Source organism: Macaca mulatta, chromosome 2 (assembly GCF_049350105.2).
Source record: "Macaca mulatta isolate MMU2019108-1 chromosome 2, T2T-MMU8v2.0, whole genome shotgun sequence".
NCBI lineage: Eukaryota > Metazoa > Chordata > Mammalia > Primates > Cercopithecidae > Macaca > Macaca mulatta.
Window position 1 is genome coordinate 161,877,784 of NC_133407.1, and position 16,292 is coordinate 161,894,075.

The following is a 16,292-nucleotide window of genomic DNA, read 5'->3' on the forward strand; positions in this document are numbered from 1 at the left end:
ATAAATAGATTTAGGAATAAATCTAACAAAAGATCTTCTAGAACTCAATATTAAAAATTATAAAATTTGACTGAAAGAAATTGAAGAAGATCTAAATAAATGGAAACATACCATGCTTATGATTTGGAAAGCTCATATTATAAAGATGTCAACATTTCTCAAAACATTCTACAGTTCTAAAACAAAATTCCAGCAGGTTTTGTGAGTATAGAAATTGACAAGTTGACTTTTTAAAGTCAACTTGGAAGTGCAAAGAGCCAAGGATAGCAAAGTCAATCTTAAAGAATAACGGTGTAGGATTGAATTACCCAATCTAAGACCTATTTTAAAGCTATAGTTGTTATATCAGAGTGGAATTGACACAGATACATAGGGCAACCAATGAACACAGAGTTCAGAAAATGACTCACACACATACTGTTTATAACAAAGATGATGCTGCAATACAATGTAGGAAATGAGGATCATTTCAATAAATAAACACCATTTGAATATCCACATCCCCCAAATTATTTTGACCCTTATTTTACAACATACACAAAAATAATTTCTATGTAGATTGCCTATCTAAATGTTCAAGTAAAAAAAAAAAGTCTTTAGAGGAAAACATAAGAGAACATCTTTATGACTGTGGAGTAAGTCAGCATTTCTTTTGTTTCTTTTTCTTTTCTTTTCTTTTCTTTTTTTTTTTTTTTTCTGAGACGGAGTCTCTGCTCTGTCGCCCAGGCTGGAATGCAGTGGCACGATCTCACTGCAACCTTTACCTCCCGGATTCAAGCAGTTCTTTCTCCTGCCTCAGCCTCCTGAGTGTCAGGCCTCTGAGCCCAAGTCAAGCCATCGCATCCCCTGTGACTTGCCTGTATATGCCCAGATGGCCTGAAGTAACTGAAGAATCACAAAAGTGAAAATGCCCTGCCCCGCCTTAACTGATGACATTCCACCACAAAAGAAGTGAAAATGGCTGGACCTGGCCTTAAGTGATGACATTATCTTGTGCCTGGCTCATCCTGGCTCAAAAAGCTCCCCCACTGAGCACCTTGTGACCCCCACTCCTGCCCGCCAGAGAACCCCCCTTTGACTGGAATTTTCCTTTACCTACCCAAATCCTATAAAACGGCCCCACCCTTATCTCCCTTCGCTGACTCTCTTTTCAGACTCAGCCCGCCTGCACCCAGGTGAAATAAACAGCCATGTTGCTCACACAAAGCCTGTTTGGTGGTCTCTTCACACGGACGCGCATGACACTGAGTAGCTGAGATTACAGGCACGCACCACCACGCCCGGCTAATTTTTGTATTTTTAGTAGAGACAGGGTTTCAACACGTTGGTCAGGCTGGTCTTGAACTCCTGACCTCATGATCCGCCTACCTTGGCCTCCCAAAGTGCTGGGATTACAGGCGTGAGCCACAACACCTGGCCAGCATTTCTTAAAAAAGATATAAAATATGGGGCATAAAAGAAAAAAAATGATATGTTGGACAATATTAAAATTAAGAACTTTTGTTGTTCAAATTGTCAAAAGACAATTTACAAAGAAGAAGAAAATATTTGTGTTACCTGTATCTGTCAAAGGATTTGTGTCCAGATTATATAAGTAACTGCGGAAAGCAATAACAAAACGATTAATAAGTAAATGGAAAAATATTCAAAAGATCTGAACAGCCGACATGGTGGCTCACACCTGTAATCTCAGCAGTTTGGGAGGCTGAGAAGGGTGGATCACCTGAGGTCAGGAGTTTGAGACCAGCGTGGCCAAACATGGTGAAACCCCATCTCTACTAAAAATACAAAAAATTAGCTGGGTGTGGTGGCGGGTGCCTGTAATTCCAGCTACTTGAGAGACTGAGGCAAGAAAATTGCCTGAACCTGGGAGGTGGAGGTCGCAGTGAGCTGAGATCGCGCCACTGCACTCCAGCCTGGGCGATAGAGCAAGACTCTTTCTCAAAAGAAAAAAAAAAGATTTGAACAGATATTTTACAAAAAGAATACCCAAGTAGCCAATAAATCTGTGAACAGGTTATCAACTGTATGGAGGTAAATATAGTTCATTTAGCTAGTCCTATGTTGATGCATACTCAGGTTTAGTCTTGGGAAAGGAAAATATCTTGGGCCTCTTCAAGCTGGGAATCACTCAGGGCAAATCTGCCTCCCAGTCTATTCAGTCATCCCTCTGCTCACAGAGGCGGATGCTGCAGATTCTGATTGCCTCCTTTGGAAAGACTTACCAGAAACTCGAATGCAACCATCTGTCTCACCTTCCTGTGACCTGGAAGCGCCCAGTGGGGGCCTTTGCTTCGAGTTGTCTCCACCTTTCTGGACGGAACTAATGTATTTCTTACATATATTGATTGGTGTCTCATATCTCCCTAAAATGTAAAAAACCAAGCTATGCCCCAACCACCTTGGGCACAAGTTGTCAGAACTTCCTGAGGCTGGGTCACCGGCTAGTCCTCAGTCTTGGTAAAATAAACTTTCCAAATTAACTGAGACTGCCGGACCTGTAATCCCAGTGCTTTGGGAGGCTGAGGCGGGAGGATCACTCAAGGTCAGCAGTTTGAGACCAACTTGACCAACATGGTGAAACCCCATCTCTACTGAAAATACAAAAACTAGTCAGGCGTGGTGGCCGGCGCCTGTAATCCCAGCTACTCTGGAGGCTGAGGCAGGAGAATAGCTTGAACCCGGGAGGTGGAGCTTGCAGTGAGCCGAGGCCCCACCTTTGCATTCCAGCCTGGGCAACAAGAGCGAAACTCCGTCTCAAATAAATACATAAATAAATTAATTAATTAACTGAGACCTGTCTCAAATTTTCAGTGTTCACAGTCTTTTTCTATCATAAGTAATACTGCAATAATAACATTGCACAGAAGTTAAATATATCTGTAGGGTAAATTTCCAGAAGTGAGACTGCCGAGCCAAAATATATGCTTTTATAATTTTTGGAACTGCCTATTCATTTTCTTTGCCCATTTTTCTAGAGTTGTTTGTCCCCTTCTTGTAAATTTGTAACATCAATTTAAACATTATTGATATTAATGTTCTGCCATCCTCTATATTGCAGTATTTTTCCTATTGATTTTATTTATGGACTTTTAAAATTAAATGTAACGAAGTAAAATGCACAAATCTTAAGTGTACAGCTCTGTTAATTTTTATATGTGTGTAACTCACACAAGCACTACCTAGATAATGTTAAAAAAAATTTCTAGCACTTTAATGCTGAAAGTACTTCAGAGATAATACCACTGCCTCCCTTCTGCCTCCCAGTCAAACCTTCCTCCGTTAAGGTCACTGTTCTACAAAATGGTACTCTGAATAGCCAACGACTGGACAGATATCATGTCCAAACCACTTTGAGCCAATAAGACTGTGTCTTTTGCTAATGGATCTGTATGTGTAAGGCAATACATTCAAAGAACATGTTATTTTCAAGTCTTCCCAAGTTCTATTTTTCACCAGGCCCTTTTGTGTATACTACGCACAAGCCTCAGGGTTGGTCAGGAGTGTGTGAATAGCTTAGGCCTTCACTGATTTCTGCTGCACATGTATCCAGCCTCAGCCTGAAACATGATTGCCCCAAGTAGGATTGCAGCCTCAGGGCAGTAGGACCAATAAGCTCTTGGCCTTCTCTCCCTAGTCAGCATCCCAGAAGTCACTTTCACTTAAAATGTTTCTGGGCATGAGTGTCAACTACCCCTTCAAATTGAGTGAGTTTCCTTCAGGAGACAAAGAAGGTACTGGTCCCGAAAATATTAGATAGTTATCAATCTTTTTATAATATATTTTTATTATACTTTTTTCCATTCTTGAGTTCTTAATTTTGAGTCATCTCTTAATAACTTAGAAAATTACTACAATAATTATTATAGGAATGGTATATGAATAATAGAACTCCTGGATTCTTATATGTCTAAGAATACCTTCTTACCAAACTATAGATGATATCTGATGAATACATAATTCATAGGTCACATTAACACCCTTCCACAGATGCAGCTTTATTACCTTTAGAGTTTAGTCTTATAGAATAATTCAAAGTCCTTTGATTTTTGTTCTTTTGTAGCCAACTTACTTTTTTTGCTTGCATGCTTATATTACCATCAGTTTAATCAAACCATTCAGTACAGATCAAACCAAAAGTGTATATGTTTAGAATCATGTCAGGGTCATCAGCTGTTTCTGGCAGAGAACCTTTTATCTGAGAACTTACCTAATCCACTAGCTCCCTACATTTTGGTATCTGAAAACACATCAAATAAGGAGATACAAAAGCACGGGAGATATTATATTTCATTCCTCTCTCTCTGAGGTACTTATACATACCCTTGAGTGGTATAAAGAATGATATACTAGGTATTCAATCCATAAAAAAATGTCTTTAAGAATGTTTCACTTATGAGGGAAATAATAAGGAGGGGAAATGATGTACTGAAGATGTACTGTTTAACTTGCTGGAAGTTTGAAAACATAATGCATGCTATATAGCCAGCTTGGTCAGCTCGTATCACCATGTACTCATTTTTGGTAGTGTTAACACCAAAAAGAAAACTCAGCATAACAACTTTCAGTAAAAACTATTATAATTACTATATTAAAATAAGCATTTTACTAGCTACTTTGAATTATGAGCTTGCTTATTAATTATGAGTTAAGTAATAAGTAACATAGTTGTAGTTCTTGGCCAAGTATTGATAAATAAAATAGAAATAAAAATGAAGACAGATTAACTAAAGTTGGGCTAGAAAAAGAAAAGGAGAAAGCAAGGTTAAAATAAAAACTTACAAATTAAAAAACAAAAACTACACAAATTCCAGAGGTAAGAAGTTGAATTTAAAATTTTTTCATAATCGACGAAACTTGGAAGCAACCAAGATGTCCTTCAGTAGTTGAGTTGATAAATAAACTGTGATACATTCAGACAATAGAAGAGGATTCAAACTTAAAAAAAAAACTGGGCTATCAAACCATGAAAGACATGGAGGAAACTTAAATGCATATCATTAAGTGAAAGAAACTAATCTGAAAAGGCTATATTCTGTATGATTCCAACTATATGACATTCTGGAAAACGCAAAACTATGGAGACAACAAGATTAGTAGTTGCTGGGGGTTAGAGGGAAAGGATGAATAAATAGGCAGAGCGCAGGATTTTTAGGGCAGTGATACTATTCTGAATGTTACCAAAATGATGGATACACATTTGTCAAAAATCCATAGAATGTACAACATCAAGACTAAACCCTAATGTAAACTATGGACTGTGTAATAATGATTTATCAATGTAGGTTCATCTATTTTAACAAATGTGCCACTCTGGTGTGGGATATTGATAATGGGGAGAGAAGAAATAAGATCTTCGCAACTTTGCTATGAACCTAAAACTTCAACTTTGCTATGAACCTAAAACTGCTGTAAAATATAAAGTTATACATATATAAAATTATATATGTATATATAAACATACATATATATACTTCATATAAATAAATTATATAATATATAATTATATATATATATAACTTTATATTTATATATATTTACATATATAAATAAATTATCTAAAAAATAAATAAATAACATCAACTGAAATTTCTGAATCAAATTTAATTTCTTTTCTCATCAAAAGTTAAGACATTTCCCTCAGTCTTAGGAATTTTTATTGTTAATACAAAATATACATGCTGTATAAATTTTTATTTATAGCTAAATATTTCTTCAGTCATCACTGTCACTTCCTGATTCACTCAGCTGCAAATCATTTCCTAAAATGAAAAAGAAATAACAAAACTGCAGTAATTAAATATTTAATATTTATTTTTGCATAACATAAATTTTACACAAAATATAGCCCCCAAGCATGATTCTGTTTAGCTAACATTTTGCTTATTCTGTAATTCAGTGACACAATTAGTAACTCAAATAATTAATACTGCGTGTAAAGAAAAAATATACCACCAAACTTCAGCACAGTTTTAGTATTTCCTGGCATCTATTTTAGTCTTCTTTTATATATCCCCATCACTCTTTTTTTTTATATCACTGATTTAATTAAATCAGGAAATGAGAAAAGCATAGTTTAGAAGATCAGACTACATCATTTTGAAGAGTGGAATTTTTTTTTTTTTACTTAAAATGGAGTCAAAATCATTAAATAATACATGTCAAGGATAACTCACTATTGATTCCTTTTGTAATTCATCTATGTACTTGCTGTCATGGAGCTTACAGTACAGTGGGGGAGACAGACAGTAAACAAATAAACAAATACATAACATAATGCCAAGTAGGGATGAGTATTACGGAAAAATGAAAATGGGTATGGAGATTGCAGTGGCAGGTGCTATTTTAGATAGGGTAGTTTTGAAGGTCTTTTTGAGGGCTGACATTTGAACAGAGATTCAAATATAGGAAGAAAGTCATAAAAAATGGAGCGCGTGGAGGTGAAGTGACCAGGCTAAAAGAAGAGAAGTGCAAATGCCCCAAGGCAGGAGCATACTTGTTGCATTCTCTGACTTGCAAGAAGGCCACTGTGGGTGGATTGGAATGAATAAGGAAGATAACAGCAGTAAATGAGGTCAGAAACATATCCAGAAGGTCATGGTAAAAACTTTGGATTTTGTTTGAAAATGTAATGAGAATTCATGAGAAAATTTTAAGCAGGCAACTAACTTAAAACCGGTTGTAGATCAGTAAATACGCCATAATGGTGTGGAAGAAACACAGAGAGCAGTTGTAAGTCTAATGCAGTCTCTCATGTAAGAAATAATGTTGGCCTTGACTCAGGTAGTCCAGGGGAGGTACCCCTAAGTGGTCAGATTCATAATATATTTTGAAGATAGAGTTTATAGGACTAAATAAAACATTGAATTTAGGGTACAAGAGAAAGAAGTGAAGAATGACTCCAAGGTTTCTGTTCTGAACAACTGGATAAATCATTTACTGAGTTATCATTTACTGAGATGAGAAACACCAGAGGAACATGGTTGTAGAAGAAAAATCACAAGTTCAATCTTCATGTGGTAAATCTGAGATACCTAGTAAATACCCAAATATATTTGGTACTGGCACTTGGATATACAAGTCTGGAGCTAAAGGTAGAGGCTGGAGCTGGAAATAAAGATTTGAGAGTCATTGATCATACAGGTTTATCTGAAGCAAAGGGACTGAATGAAATCACTTAGGTAGTAAATTACAGTGGTTAAAGAAATTCTTGTATTTTTTAACTAATCCATAATCAAAAAAGCTGGCATGTTTTGAAATCAATACCTAATTTAAGAAGAATAGTTTTTAGGCCACGTATAAGTTATAAGATGTCTCAGTCTTTTGCATGAACTCCAGAACTGATAACATCATTTGATAAAGAAATCTGCTAGACCGGGCGCACGGTGGCTCACGCCTATAATTCCAGCACTTTGGGAGGCCAAGGCAGGCGGATCATGAGGTCAAGAGATCGAGATCATCCTGGCCAACATGGTGAAACCCCATCTCTACTAAAAATACAAAATTAGCTGGGCATGGTGGCGCATGCCTGTAGTCCTAGCTACTCAGGAGGCTGAGGCAGGAGAATCACTTGAATCTGGGAGGTGGAGGTTGCAGTAAGCCAAGATCGCGCCACTGCACTCCAGCCTGGCGACACTCCTCGAACTCCTGACCTCAGGTGAATCACCTGCTTTGGCCTCCCAAAGTGCTGGGATTACAGGCATGAGCCACCTCACCCGGCCCATTTTCAAAGATTCAGTTTCCACTTACACAACTATTGTATGACATAAGAATGTTCAACTTCATATGATGCCTGTAATACAAGTTTTTCAAGTGACACAAACCCAAATGCACTCAGAGTTCTATTTTGCCTTTATAGACTTTATACTGTCAAGGTTATAAAATATTCAGTCAAGTTTTGAAGATATAAGATTAGCCTTTGATTATGAGTTGCTTAGTAAAGAAAATGTGTTTTCAATCATAGCTGTAATTATGACTCAGAAAAAGAGAGTTTACCCATAAAAATATATTCAGACATTTAAACTAATAGTTAGCACTGAGAGTAGTACTGCCCCCCAGGGGATGGTACAGAAATTTACATGAGGGGTTACTTGTCCTGATGGCTGTAGATTGCTAATAGCATTTAGTGGGAGGGGAGTTTAGGAATGCTAAATGTCTTGCAATGGACGAACCAGTCTTGCACAATAAAGAACTCTTCTATATTCTGTGAAACTTTTGAAAGTCTGATGGAATATGTACTTGGAAGATATGTTTATAAACGTAAAACTAAAGCTGAAATACATTTCCATAAATTCCAGGTATTGCTTTGCACATATTTAATTGAAACTTACAAGTATGCAGCTATCATGCAAACTGAAGATGATTTTGTTTTGTATTTTTTAAGAACTTTTCAAAAATTTTCTTTTAAAAATAGTTTGGGGCAACACATTAGTGTCATCAATGCTGCTCATTGTATTTAGAGCAGCATTACAGCACAACAACACTTGTCTGTATAGGCAGCTGTAGACGCAATTTTTTAATATATATGCCTATACTTTTCTAGTCCTTATTTCTACAGGTTAAATAAAAAGAAAAATTGTTGACAGTATGAGTTGAATGTTGTTTTGTTTTTCTTAAATCCAAACTTATGCATTAAAAGTAACTGCAAAAACATGGTTACTTCATTTTATCTTCTGATACAGCTATTCTTTAACATTTATAAAGTTGGAATACATATTACTATAAATTTGTTTTTATTTGCCTTTATATTAAATTAAATTGATGCTTTTCAAAGAAGTATGCACACAGATTATATTAAGCGATGAAATTTATTTCAAAATAGTAAAGGAGAATTTAAAAAAATGTGTTACAAAAGGGGGTGTTGGGTCTCTCATAAAGCTGAGCAATGGGATGACTGCAGTAATGGTCAGAGATGGTTTATTTCATTAGGAAACTCCTAGTTTAGATACATCAGGAAAAGAAATTTCACTATTTTTACTTTAAAAAAAAAAAAACCTCCCAAGTGGTTATTACCGATAGACAAAAACACTATAGACTTTACTTTTGCATATATCTTTTGCATCTAGTAATCTTTCCAAATTATTTTATTAGTTCTATTGTTTGTTGATTCTTTTGGATTTCCTATGTAGATAATTTACATTCCTACAAATTAAGAGTATTTTATTTCTTGTTTTCAATTCTTATATCATATTTCTTTTACTTGTTTTATTGCATTTGCTAGCAAATTCAATCGAGTGCTCAACAGAAATAACATTTGTCCCCTTTGTCTTGTTCCTGAATTTAACAGGAATGCTTCTAAAGTCTCTATTAGTGTGATGTTTATAGGAGTTCTGTTTTTTGGTAATTAACTTTTGTAAAGCTAAGAAAATCCTATTATATTCATCCTTTGGTAAATGTTTTTATTTATTTTAATTTAATTTTTTTTTTTAAATTTTTTGGAGACAGAGTTTCACTCTGTCACTCAGGCTGGAATGCAGTGACATGATCTCAGCTCACTGTAACCTCCACCTCCTGGATTTGAGCAATTCTCATGCCTCAGCCTCCTGAGTAGCTGGGATTATTGGTGTGCACCAGCATGCCTGGCTAATTTTTACATTTTTAGTAGAGACAGGGTTTCACCATGTTGGCCAGGCTGGTCTCAAACTCCTGGCCTCAAGTGACCCGCCTGCCTCATCCTCCCAAAGTACTGGGATTACAAGTGTGAACTACCATGCCCAGCCTCAAGTACGTATTTTCAAATTAATAAATATCGAATTTTGTCAAGTTATTCATTTGTTGAAATGGTCATATGGGTTTACTTCTATAATCTGTTAATGTGGTGAATTAGATTGATCCCATTTCATATGTTTAACATTTCTTACATTTCTGTGATGACCCTTATTTTGTTGTGACTTGGTAAATTATACTTTTTCTACAAAACCATCCATTCCTATGCCAAATTTACTGGAATAAATGTTTTAAAAAATTATAATTAAGGTTGGGTGCATTGGCTCACACCTGCAATCCTAGCACTTTGGGAGGCTGAGGCGGGTGGATTGCCTGAGCTCAGGAGTTTGAGACCAGCCTGGGCAACACGATGAAACCCCATCTCTACTAAAATACAAAAAAATTAGCTGGGTGTGGTGGCATGCACCTGTAGTCCCAGCTACTTGGGAGGCTGAGGCAGAAGAATTGCTTGAACCCGGGAGGCAGAGTTTGCAGTGAGCCAAGATCATACCACTGGATTCCAGCCTGGGCAACAGAGTAAGACTCTGTCTCCAAAAAATAAAAAATAAAATAAAATAAACAATAATTTTTAAAAATAACAAATTGGAAAACCTAATGATAACTGATAAATTCCTGGACATATATCACCTACAAAGATTGAACCAAGAAAAAAAAAAAGAAAACCTGAACAGATCAAGTACAAGTAATAAGACTGAATCAGTAATAAAAAGTCTCCTGTCAAAAAAAAAGGTCAGGACCTGATGGCTTCTATACTGAATTCTACCAAACATTTAAAGAATAAATACCAATTCTTCTCAAATTCTTCCAGAAAACTGAAGAGAAGAGAATTCTTCCAAATTCATTCTATGAGGCCAGCATTACCCTGATACTGAAACCAGACAAGGACACAACTATAGGTCAGTATCTCTGATGAAAACACATGCAAAAATCCTCAACAAATAGTAGCAAACCAAATCCAACAGCACATTAAAAGGATCATTCACCATGATAAGTGGGATTTATCCCAGAGATGTAAGAATGGTTCAACATACCCAAATCAATAAATGTGAAACATCACACCAACAGAATGAAGGACAAAAACCATATGATTATCTCAATAGATGTGGAAAAAGGATTTGATAAAATTCAACATACCTTTATGATAAAAGACCCTCAACAAACTAGATCTAGAGGGAGTGTACCTCAACACAATAAAGGCCGTATTAGAAAAACCCACATTTAACATTATACTAAATGGGGAAAAGCCGAAAGCTTTTCTTCAAGGAGCTGGAACAATATAAGGACGCTCACTCTCACCACTCTCATTAAACACAGTACTGGAAGTCCTAGCCGGAACAAAGAAACAAGAGAGAAAAATAAAGGGCATCCAAATTGCAAAGGAAGAAGTCAAACTGTCCCTGTGTGCAGATGACAAAATCTTATAAAGAGAAAACCCTAAAAGCTCCGCAAAAACACTCAGGATTGATAAACAATTTAAGTAAAGTTGCAAGATACAAAAATCAACATACAAAAATTAGTAGCATTTATATAAACCAACAAGAAACTAGCAGAAAAAGAAATCAAGAAAGCAATCCCATTTATAATAGCTACACACACACACACACACACACACACACACACACACACACACACAGAGACACACCCACCCCAAAACACTAAGGTCCAGGACAGTGGCTCATGCCTATATTCTCAGCGCTTTAGGAGGCCAAGGCAGGAGACTGCCTGGGGCCAGGAGTTCAAGACCAGCTTGCACAACACAGTGAGACCCAGTCTCTACCGAAAAAAAAAAAAAAAAAAAGTATCTGTCCAACAAGGGATTAAAAATCAGTATATATATAGTCCCAGCAACTTGGGGGCCTGAGGAGGGAAGATTGCTTGAGCCCAGGAGTTCAAGGCTGCAGTGGGCTACAATCATGCCATTACATTTCAGCCTGGGCAACAGAGCAAGACCCTGTCTTTAATTAAAAAACAAAAAAACAAAACAAAACAAAAACCTAGGAATAAATTTAACCAAGAAGGTGAAAGAGCTTCACAAGGAAGACTATACAACACTGATGAAAGAAATGGAAGTGATCACAAAAAATGGAAAGACATGCCATGTTCATAGACTGAAAGAATTATAATGTGAAAATAACGATACTACCAAAAGCAATCTACAGATCCAATGCAATACCTATCAAAATACCAAAGACATTCTTCACAGATATAAAAAATAAATAAATAAATAAGCTTCATATGGAACCACAGATGATGCCAGATAGCCAAAGCAACCCTGAACAAAAAGAACAAAGCTGGAGGTACCACATTACCTAAGAAAACAGCATGGTATTGGCATAAAAATAGACACATAGACCAATGGAACAGAATAGAGAACCCATAAATAAATCCACATATTTATAGTCAACTGACTTTTCACAAAGGCACCAAGAACATTCCATGGAGAAAAGAACAGTTTCTTCAATAAATGGTGCTGGGAAAACTGGATATCCTTAAAAAAAAAAAAGAAAGAAAGAAAGAAAGAAAGAAGGAAGGAAAAGAAAAGAAAAAAGGAACTAGACCCCCATCTCTCACTATAAACAAAAATAAAATCAAAACAGATTAAAGATTCAATTCTAGGGCCTGAAACTGTGAAACTACTAGAAGAAAACATTGGGGAAACATTCTAAGAGATTCATCTGGGCCACGATTTTTTTGTATATAAGACCTGAAAACACTGACAACAAAAGTAAAAGCAGACAAATGGGATCACATCAAACTAAAAAGCTTCTGCACAGCAAAAGAAACAATCAATGGAGTAAAGAGACAATCTACAGAATGGGAGAAGATATTTGCAAAGTATCCATCCAACAAGGGATTAAAAACCAGAATATATAAAAATTCAAACAACTCAATGGCCAAAGAACCCCCATATAATACCATTTAAAAATGGGCAAATAATCTGAATAGATTTTTCTCAAAAGAAGACATTTAAAATCAATAATTTTAAAAATGCCCACAGGTGTATGAAAAAATGGTCATCATCACTAATAATTAGGGAAATGCATATCAAAAGCTTAATGAGACATCATCTCATCCCACTTAAAATGGCTATTATTGAAAAGACAAAAAATAACATGCTGGCAAGGACACAAAGGGAATGCTTGTGGGAATGTAAATTAGTACAGGCACTATGGAGAACAGTATGGAGGCTCCTCAAAAAACTATATAGATCTACTATATGCTCCAGCAATCTCACTGCTAGGTATATATCCAAAAGAAAGGAACTCAGTATATCAAAGTGATATCTGCATGCCTATGTTCATTGCAGCATTATTCACAAGAGCCAATATATGGAATCAACCTAAGAATCCATTAATGGATGAATAAATAATTAATATACATAGTAAAATACTATTCAGACATAAAAAGGAATGGAATCTTGTCACTGGCAGCAATGTGGACGGAACTGGAGGTCATTATGTTAAGTGAAATAAGCCAGGCACAGAAAGAAAAATATCATATGGTTTCACTCACATGTGAGAATTAATAAAGTCTATCTCATGGAGATGGAGAGTAGAATGATGGTTACCAGAGGCTTGGAAAGGTGAAGACAGGGATAAAGAGAGATTGGTTAATGGGTACAAAAATACAGTTAAATAACTAAATAACTAAATAAAGTTACTAAGTTCTAGTGTTCAATAGCACAGTAGGGTAACTACAGTTAACAACAATTTATTGTATATTTCAAAATAGCTAGAAAAGAAGATTTGAAATGTTCTTAACCCCCCAAAAAGGACAAATGTTTGAGGTAATGTATATCCTAATTACCCAGATTTGATCACTACACATTGTATGCTGGTATCAAAATATCGCGTGTAAGTCATAAATATGTTTATTGTATATCAATAATTTTTTAAAATATAGTTATAATTTTAACTTAATTTTCTTCCTTAATATTGCCTATTTGTGATTTTTCTATTTTTCTTCTCAGCCCTTGTTAAAGATTGGTCTATTCTATTGGTCTATTTTGTTAGTTTTCAAAGAAATAAAGTTTTAGTTTTGTTGATTTTCTAATGTTTCCTCATTATCTATTACATTAACTTCTATTCATCTATATTATTTTCTTTCTCTGCTTTAAGATGTTATTGTCCTTCTAGTTCCTCAAAGTGAACCTTTCACTCATTTATCTTCAATTTTTTTAAAATAAAATTTTGAAGTTATAAATTTCCCTATAATGAGCTGGACACAGTGGCATATGCCTGCAGTACTAGGTACTGGGGAAGCTGAGGCAGGAGAATCACTTGAGCCCGAGAGTTCAAGGCTGTAGTACACCACGTTTGCACCTGTGAATGGCCACTACACTCCAGCCTGAGCAACAAAGTGAGACTCCATCTCTAAAATAAAGTTAATTAATTAATTAAATTTACTATTATCCTTTAAAACATTTCCTTGGAAGTACCAAAACTGCTGTGATATTTATTATGTATGATTTTTTATCTTCATAACAGTATTCAATTTTTAAATATTGTTCAATTACACATATTTTGTAATTTCATTATAGTTGCCTTTTAACATGTAAGTTATTAGGCCTGTGCTTTGAAATTTCTAAACTTATTTTAAATTAATTTTTATTTATTTATATTTTCATCATATTATAATCATAATATGTTCATTAAAAAATGAATTCTTTGTAATCTGTTATTGTCTTTGTCCTAGTAAGACGTAAATTTCTGTAAATGTTTCATATGCATCTTAAATATGACCACTCGCTTTGCATTTTTGGATTGTAGGATTCTATGTATTCACTATTAGAGCAGGTATGTCTATTATGTATTTACAGATTTCATGCTCTTACTAAATTTTTTCTGCTTGATTACAGATTAATAAAATCTCCCACTAAAATAGACTTGTCAATTTCTACTACTTCTGTTATGTTTTATATATATACACACACACAAACACACACACACACACACACATAGTGAAGATATGTTATCACATGCATACGAATTCAGAATTGTTTATCTTCCAGGTGAACTGAACCTTTTCTCGTAGTTTATAAAGCCCCTTTATCCTCTAGGAGTACATTTTGCCTTAAAGTCTATTATTTCTGATATTGATGATCTAGATTTTTGTTATAATTACTACTTAGCTAGCATCTTTTTTTCTATCTCTTTATTTTCCATATGGTTTTTAGAAAATTTGTTATAATCAGCATATGGCGTTTTTAAAACATCTAATCTGATAATCTGTTTCTTATTAGGTGGATAAAATGCTTTGCTTTTGTTATTACTGATAGATTGAGATTTATTTCTACTTCATATTTTCTGTTTTGGGTTGATCAATCACTTTCTTTCACTTCTTCTTCTCTGCTTTCTACTACATAAAGTTTTCTATGTTCCCTGGTTTTTCCACTGATTATGTGGGAACTATAGATTGTATTTATTAATTAAATGGTAACCTTAACATTTTAGGATACGTAACTAACTACAAATTTATCTAATAAAGTCAAATTCAGTGTTTCTATCTTCCTAACATGACATGGATCTTAGCTTACTTAAACTACTGATTGAATACTCTCTCAACAACTATTGTCTAGAGTTTTAGCTTTAATCTTCAAAAAAAAACTTCCAAATGTACAAACATCTAAAACAGACTTGTTATCTTTATAGTCAAAGGTTAATCAGATTTCCTGGCATTTCATCTATTTCTTTGCTCACTACTGTTTCTCATATTCCACACTTTCCTTCTGTTTTCACTTTTCTTTCTGCCGAAATATATATATATAAAACATATATATGTCTGTTAATAATACATTTGCTAAATTCTACAAACAATAAACTGTTTTCATGTGCCTGAAAATTATTTTACTCTTGAATGACATTGTGTTTGGGTATAAAATTCTAGCTACAATTATTGTCCTTCAACACTTGAAAGATATTTCCCCCACTATCTTTTGGCTTACCTATCTAGCTAAGAGTGTCTGCTGTCAGCCTATTCTTCTTTTGTAGGTTGTCTTCTCTGTAGCTTTTAAGGTTATTTCATCCTTGATGTTCTGTAGTTTCACGATCATGTTTTGAGGTCTAGATTTATTTTTATTTATCCTGCTTATTAGCTGAAGTAAAAATTCATGGGTTTCTTCAATTCTGGAAAATTCTCAGGATTAAGTTTTTATACTATCTCCTCCATTCTTTCTTGGACTTTCTATTGCGTAATGTTTACTCTTCTCAATCTTTTCTATCTCTAAGTTGGTCTCCCATTTTATTTTTCTGTCTCTCTTATATTGTGTTTTGGGATAGTTCCTCAATATTATCTTCTATTTCACAAATTTATTCTTCAACTGTGTCCAGTCTACAGTTTTTCTCATTTACTGGTTTTTTAAAAAATTTCAATGACTAGTCTAATTTATTCTTTTTTATAATCTATTAGATTTGTTTCATTTCTTCCTGGCTTTGTTTTATAATTCTTTTATAAGCTGTATCTTCATTTATCTCTTTGAATGCTTTTAGCATACTTATTTAAATGTCTGTCTTAATTGCTCTGTAAAAAGATTTTCATTTGGAAAGAATCCCTGCCCTAACTATTAA

At 34.8% G+C, this 16,292-nt stretch overlaps 1 protein-coding gene across 3 annotated transcripts in view; it reads right to left on the reverse strand.

Annotated features, from left to right (window-relative positions):
• Nucleotides 1-16,292, reverse strand: part of EAF2 (ELL associated factor 2) — a 59,981-nt gene that overhangs the window by 3,123 nt on the left and 40,566 nt on the right. The window contains exon 6 of one of the 3 annotated variants that reach the window (XM_028843360.2): nucleotides 2,051-2,366. The exons of 1 other annotated variant lie outside the window; for it this stretch is intronic. In XM_028843360.2, coding sequence (XP_028699193.2) covers nucleotides 2,155-2,366 — 212 coding nt within the window. In that variant the 3' untranslated portion in view covers nucleotides 2,051-2,154. 3 annotated transcript variants of the gene reach the window in all.